Raw genomic sequence first — 6,822 nt, 5'->3', positions numbered from 1 at the left:
AAGATATTATATTTTATTTTAAATATGACAAATACTTAACTTAATAAATAATTATTAATAACATAATGTCATACTTAATAATTCGTTAATTAATTATTTTTAACGAAAATTTGACAAAAAAAATTATTTGTCAAAAAATATATTAGGGGAGGATGGGGCAAGGATAGTTAAGGGGCAAGGATAGTTAGTGGCTCTAATTCTTAAACGGCTTGTTTAAAAAACGCGCCATTCAACATATGTTTGCGTCTTAACACCAATAGATGTCAGGTAAAATTGGACCTCAATCTGACACGATTTACAGAAGTTACGAGTTCATTTGTGTGAAACATATGTTTTGCTACAATGTAAGCGCATTGTTTATTACATTTTTTTTATGTTAGAGCTTCAAAATAATTAATTACGTAAGTGTTTTCCGAAGTGGAATTTCCTGCTGAATACGAATATCGTATTTATTTTTAAATTAATTTACGTTGTTTAATGTAATTTAGTGAAAACTGAAATATGAGCTAACGGGGCAAGGATAGTTAGAGGTTATAGAGCACGGTACGACCGTGCTAACGCGCTTGTAAATGATAAACGAATTTTTAATTGTCCTTTTTAGGTTGATACATAATGATTCGTAATTATCAACGAAAAACAAAGCCTGTTGACCAAAAAATTTTGGCAAAAGCGATTAAAACTGTGCAAAATGGAAATTCGATTTCGAAAACAGCGAAAAATTTCAACTTGAATTTTGAAACATTGAGAACTCATGTCAATCGTTCGGGTGCGATACAAACGGAAAGACAACATAAGGCAGTGAATAAAACGCAATTGACACAAGCAATTACATCAGTTAACAAGGGCACAGGGATAAGAAAAGTCGCTGATGATTTTAATATTAACTACCCAATTTTGCGAAGTAACGTCAGTTCCTCCAAGGAGCATTATTATAAGGTTGGTATTTCGGTGTATCTATTTTCGTTTCAATTGTATTTCGCGGTTTTATTATTTTTTTAGGTTTTTAGCACCGAACAAGAAACGGCTTTGATGAATTATTTGCTCAAGTCTAGTGATTTGTTTTACGGTTTGTCGACAAGAGATGTTCAAAGTCTTGCATTTAGTTTCGCTAAACAATTGAACCTTCCGATGCCAAAAAGTTGGCAGGAGAATAAAATTGCCGGCGTAGATTGGTTAATTGGTTTTATGAAGCGCCATACAAATTTATCTCTCCGAAAACCTCAAGCAACCAGCCTGGCAAGAGCGACGAGTTTCAACCGACACAATGTTTCAATGTTTTACAAGAATTTAGCGACAGTTATGGACGAATTAAAAGTGTTACCTCAACAGATTTGGAACATGGATGAATCTGGCGTTACGACCGTTCAAAGACCAGATCGTGTAATTGCTAAACGTGGTGTGAAACAAGTTGGCAAATTGACGTCGGCAGAAAGAGGTCAACTAATTACAATTGCACTTGCAGTATCTGCAACTGGATCGTCGATTCCGCCATTCTTTATTTTTCCGCGTGTTCGATTTCAGCCGCGGTTTTTAGACGGAGCACCACATGGTTCAACTGGCGCGGCACATATATCTGGATGGATGACTGCTGACAGCTTTTTAATGTTTTTGAAACATTTTCAATTCTGTGTTGGGGCATCGAAAGATCAACCAAAATTGTTATTGCTCGATAATCATGATTCGCATTTATCGATTCAAGCATTGGATTATTGTGTCGAGCATGGCATTCATCTTGTATCATTCCCGCCACACTGTACACACAAATTACAGCCACTCGATCGTAGCGTATTCGGTCCATTTAAATCAGCTATTGGTCGCTCATTTGATGCGTGGATGAGAAACCATCCTGGTAGAACAATCACTATTGCCGACCTTCCAGCTTTATTAAATGAACCATACAAAGCGGCTGTCACACCGTCAAATATCCTGGCAGGCTTTGAATGTACTGGTATCTTCCCTTTCAATGACAATAAGTTTACAGACCTCGACTTCATGCCAGCCAGTGTGACTGACCGTCCATTACCGGAAGAAATCAGTGCAGAACCAAATGTAGCTGCTCAAGTTGTCATTGATGAACAAAATAATGAAGTGGATTTGGATTCTACGATAGAGTCAATATTACCATTTCCAGTAGCAGCGCCACGGAAAACGCATCGCGGGCGAAAACGTCGTTTCACATCGATTTTGACTAGTAACGAGTCAATGGTATCATTGCGAGAAGAACAGTTGGCAGCTGCCAATAGGAGAGCTAGTCGTGGTCGGGGTCGTGGTCGTGGTCGGGTCAAATTTTCGTTAAAAATAATTAATTAACGAATTATTAAGTATGACATTATGTTATTAATAATTATTTATGACATTTATTATTTATTAAGTTAAGTATTTGTCATATTTAAAATAAAATAAAATATCTTATAAAATCAAATTTTTCAAATGTTCCCGCGCTGCACTGATGGCTCAGCTCTGGACTTTAGTTCGCTCAACGCCACAGGGAGGGCGAACATCATAACTGTTTCTCGCAGTTAAGGTGCCATTAAATTGGTATATAAGCAGTGACCGAAAATTTTTTTCTTGTCGAAATTTTTTTTTCTTCCCGATGTCTCTTCTATTTATTGGATTTGAGACAAATTCTTTTTTGGAAAATTGGTTACACTAATACTTTGATGACCATTTTTTTATTTTAATTTAATTATTAATTTTTCCTATGGGTTTTTAAATTCATTTGCTTTTTTTTATTTTTCCGTATTTATGCTAGTGATGGGCGATACAAATAAAAATGTATCGATACTTGAAACCGTCGATCCGATACTGAGTACGATACCAAGAAAGAAGTATCGATACCTGAAGTATCCATCTAAAGTATCGAAATTATTTGAAAAATAAATACATTAACTAATAGACATCTGAAATCGTGACGTCACGAATCAAAGTGGCAGACATCACTGTCATTTCTTTTTAAAGCTAAACATACGTTTAAATTAAATTTTAGCCTTTTTTTAATAAAATGGTTTAACAAAAATAACTTTTCAATCTACGAAAAAACAACATTATTAAAATGTTAACAATAATTAAAATCTTAAAATCCCCAATTCTCTGCACTTACGCCTGATAAAAAGATCAATCGCGATAAGTGTTCTGCAGTTAATCTATTTTTTCGTGGAGTATCAATCATAGATGCTTTCGAAAAGAGACGTTCACAAGGAACAGATGTAGCGGGCACAGATAAATATTTCATTGCAATCGGATAAACAATAGGGTAATCCTCCTTTACCCGTTGCCAAAATTGCATAGGACATGACGTTCTGCGAATTAGTTTCCGTCGCAAATAACTTTTAAGTTCGTTATGAATTCCGTCCGTAATTTCGCTTTCATCTATCAAATTTGAAGATGACCTTTCTTCGTGAAGGCACCAAAGTTCATCATTAGAATCAGGATGATTAGTAGGATGAAGATGAACCACATCCTCCAAAGCTGAATTGTCCGATGAAAACATTTCTTGTGATAAAGAAGAAATTGTTTGAACAGCTGAAAGTGCAGAAACAAAATGAAGCTTTTTGAATCTTGGATCGAGAATACAAGCTTTTGCAATCAAAGAAACATTCTCTATATGTTCAAATCTTCTCTTCAATTCGTTTTGCAAGTTTAATTGCAAATCAATCCCTACGATAGTTGTAGGAGTTTTTCGATTTATGGAGGCGCTTAAACATTTAATCAGAGGAATTATTTCGCTACTTAATACCGTTTTTTCAGAGCACATTTTAGTTGTTGCTTGCTCAATTGGTTTCAAAAGCTGCATGACATCTGTTAGCATTCCAATTTGGCAAGGCTGAAGCATTTGTGGACCATCGCGCATTTGAAAAAGAACGGAACTAATAATTGGGGCTAAAAAAAGAAATCTCTCAACCATGTAATACGTTGTATTCCATCTTGTTTTTTCCTCTTGCTTCACTTTCAAAATAGTTCCTTCCGTTTTTCCTGACTCTACTTGAAGACACCGAAGTTCATCTGCAACATTTGTGCTTTGTTTAAAAAAAGTGACAATGCGTTTAACACTTTTTATTAAATTCATTAAATCAGTTGTACTTGTCATTGCTCTTTCTGGTACTAATTGCAATGTGTGAGCAAAACACGGTAAATGGACACTTTTAGAAAATTTGTCTTTAACAGCTTTCGAAATATTAGCTGCGTTGTCAGTCACAATAGCAATGATTGATGCCTTTGAAATATTCCAATTATCACATAGCTTTAAAAGTTCATCCCCTAAGTATTCGCTTGTATGACTTTCGTCAAGCGGAAAACATCCAAGACGAATGTCTTGCAATGATGAATCTTTCCAAAAATGCATTGTAAGACCCATGTAACTTCTGCAAGTGTTATTTTCTTTCCAGCAGTCCGTAGTAAGAGAAACTGATTTTAAATTTACTAAATCAGATTTAACCTTTAAGCTTAGAGTATCGTACTTGGAATCCAACAGAGTAGTGACGGTTTTTCGACTAGGAGGCTTGTAATGCGGCATTGCAATTTGCAAAAATTTTTTAAATCCTGCTTTTTCTGAAGTTGAAAGTGGCAAATCATCGGTGGCAATCATGAAAAGAAGAGCATTAGTTAATGCAGCCTGCTTTATTCCACCTTCTGTAAATAATTAAAAAAAGACTTTTATGTTTTCAAAAATAAAATAGCTGCAAATAGTTTCATATCAAAATTTTTGAAAATAAGTAATACTTTTGTTTTGTTAACAAAGATCTTAAATAAATTTTTATAAAACTGATTTTGGAAGTTTTTAACGATTTCAACTGAAAAATTTTATTCAATTAATTTTTATTTATGTATAGATAATATTACCTTGGTATGTTTTAATTTCTGCAAATGCTTCATTAATCGACGTGTTCTTTTCACACCTTTCAACTTGACTGACTTTTTTAGTCGCAGTTGCTTCTTCGCAGTCAGCTTTTCGTTTTATGCCTTGTGAATTACTGGTAACTGTCTAATTTAAAGAAAAAGCTGCTATAAATTTTAAATTGTTCGAATAGTTTTGACAAAATTTCCTGAGTTTTCTGTGATAATTTAATTTTCCCTGACAATTTCTTGATTTCCCTGACCCGTTGAAACCCTGTTAAATCTTTCTTAATAAAAATGAAAGTATTATTTGATGTTTTTATTATCAATTTCATCATTTTTAGTATTTATTAAAAACCATAAACCACTTGAAAATAAACATTTAAAATATTTGATTTAAACTTAAAAAATCCGATTTAAAAAAAATAAGATCTTATTTATTTTTTCAAAACAAAACATGATTTTTAACAGCCCTGATTACTAGTGTTAAAACATTTATTTACCTCATTTTCTTTGTTGGTTGACGTTTCTGTCCGACTGACACAAACAATTTTTTCCTTATGTTTCCTTGAAACGTGTTTTCACAAATTGGTTGTGTTTCCATTGTGGGTTATACTCCTCACACAATAATTGCAAACTGATGAACTTTTGTCACCTTTCGTGAAATATTTCACAATGACAGTGTATACACATACACAGAGCAAACTGCACAAGTGAAAAACAAATGTATTAAACCATCGATACCAAGCTAAAAGTATCGATACTCAGAGATTGTTTAATGAGATAAATTAAACTTGTATAATCGATGCAAATTGTTGTATTTTAATTCAATTCAATTAAATTAATTTAATCATAATTTTAATAAAGAAAACTTTTTTTATCTTTCTTTATTTTATTATTATTTATTTTTAATATAAATGTAATTAAAAGAAAAGATTTATTTAAAAGTATTTTAAAAACAACAATTTGCATCGATTATACAAGTTCTCATTAAACAATCTTCAAAAATTCAATTGTTAAAAAAATGACAACATAGAAACTATATAATCAATCTTTCTTAAAAATGAATGCTGCAAACGGTTAATTAATATAATAAACAAAACAATAAAAAATTGTTTAAACTATTATAAATTAATGAATAATCATATATAATATGTATATATTAGCTACTAGTAGTAATTAAAAATTTATTTTATTGAATTTTTATTAATTATTTTTGTATTTTGTAATTATATATTCATTTGTTTATAACTGTTAAAAATTTACAACAATTAAATTGAAGTAACAATTTTTTATATTTTTTATGTTTTTTGGTACTAGATTTGTACACTTTTAGGTTATTTTAGAATATTTCCTCAAAAATATAAATAATCAATTCTTAGTAATTTTTTTATAAGTTTGTTTAAATATTTAATTATGAACAAATTAAATAAAAAATCCACGAAAACACAGAGTTGTTAATAAGTTTATCCTGAGTAATTTAAAAAAACATTTTAAAATCTGTCAATAAATATAAGCTGCAGCCTGTTTTGAATAGTAAATTTCAGATTTGCACCACTGTGCAGACAATGTTCAAGAATATTTTGCAATTTGGATGTCTTGAATCAATTACTTCTCACTTTGGTTCCTCTCATAACTGGAATGACACTATGTCCAAGAAAGAAAACATTAAGATTTCCGAAAGAAACTCTACAAATGCTGTTTTCCTCTGAACCTTCCTTCATGAACTCTGTAAATAATGATAATGATAACGATGATGATGATGTTAATGAAGGTAATGATGATGACGATAATGTTAATGATATTGATGTTTAAATTGTCACTAAATATAATTATTCAATATACCTACAACAGTGATGGCCAAAGTAGGGAAAAAAAGCAAATGGGAGGTCGGAGGCTTCACCATCACTGACCGTGTTTTCGGATTTCAATTTTTTTACTTTTTAGAATAAACGTCAAAATCATTGAAGACAATAACCATGAAGTTAT

The 6,822-nt window shown here is 31.8% G+C and overlaps 2 protein-coding genes across 2 annotated transcripts; one reads left to right on the top strand and one right to left on the bottom strand.

Moving 5' to 3' along the window:
* The first annotated feature begins 612 nt into the window (after positions 1-612).
* Positions 613-2,956, top strand: LOC127278881 (uncharacterized). Its single transcript, XM_051300811.1, has 3 exons — positions 613-936; positions 1,000-2,280; positions 2,897-2,956. The coding sequence occupies exons 1-3, from the start codon at positions 613-615 to the stop codon at positions 2,954-2,956; spliced, it is 1,665 nt and encodes a 554-aa protein (XP_051156768.1).
* A 117-nt stretch (positions 2,957-3,073) lies between these two features.
* Positions 3,074-6,557, bottom strand: LOC127278880 (E3 SUMO-protein ligase ZBED1-like). The gene is made up of 3 exons (XM_051300810.1): positions 6,453-6,557; positions 4,840-4,981; positions 3,074-4,629 (listed from the first exon to the last, which is right to left on the bottom strand). The coding sequence occupies exons 1-3, from the start codon at positions 6,555-6,557 to the stop codon at positions 3,074-3,076; spliced, it is 1,803 nt and encodes a 600-aa protein (XP_051156767.1).
* Positions 6,558-6,822: the final 265 nt, after the last annotated feature.

Source organism: Leptopilina boulardi, unplaced genomic scaffold (assembly GCF_019393585.1).
Source record: "Leptopilina boulardi isolate dan_hultmark-lab unplaced genomic scaffold, ZJU_Lbou_2.1 LbouV2_213, whole genome shotgun sequence".
NCBI lineage: Eukaryota > Metazoa > Arthropoda > Insecta > Hymenoptera > Figitidae > Leptopilina > Leptopilina boulardi.
Note: the sequence above shows the minus strand (reverse complement) of the source record. Positions and strands in the feature narration are given on the sequence as shown.

Excerpts from the sequence above, each read along its gene's own strand:
- LOC127278881 (XM_051300811.1), top strand. The coding sequence starts at position 613 with ATGATTCGTAATTATCAACGAAAAACAAAGCCTGTTGACCAAAAAATT. Across the intron at positions 937-999 it reads CCAAGGAGCATTATTATAAG|GTTTTTAGCACCGAACAAGA; the intron begins GTTGGTATTTCG and ends TTATTTTTTTAG. Across the intron at positions 2,281-2,896 it reads GGGGTCGTGGTCGTGGTCGG|ACATCTGAAATCGTGACGTC; the intron begins GTCAAATTTTCG and ends ATTAACTAATAG.
- LOC127278880 (XM_051300810.1), bottom strand. The coding sequence starts at position 6,557 with ATGAAGGAAGGTTCAGAGGAAAACAGCATTTGTAGAGTTTCTTTCGGA. Across the intron at positions 4,982-6,452 it reads CAGTTATGAGAGGAACCAAA|ACAGTTACCAGTAATTCACA; the intron begins GTGAGAAGTAAT and ends TCTTTAAATTAG. Across the intron at positions 4,630-4,839 it reads AGAAATTAAAACATACCAAG|AAGGTGGAATAAAGCAGGCT; the intron begins GTAATATTATCT and ends AATTATTTACAG.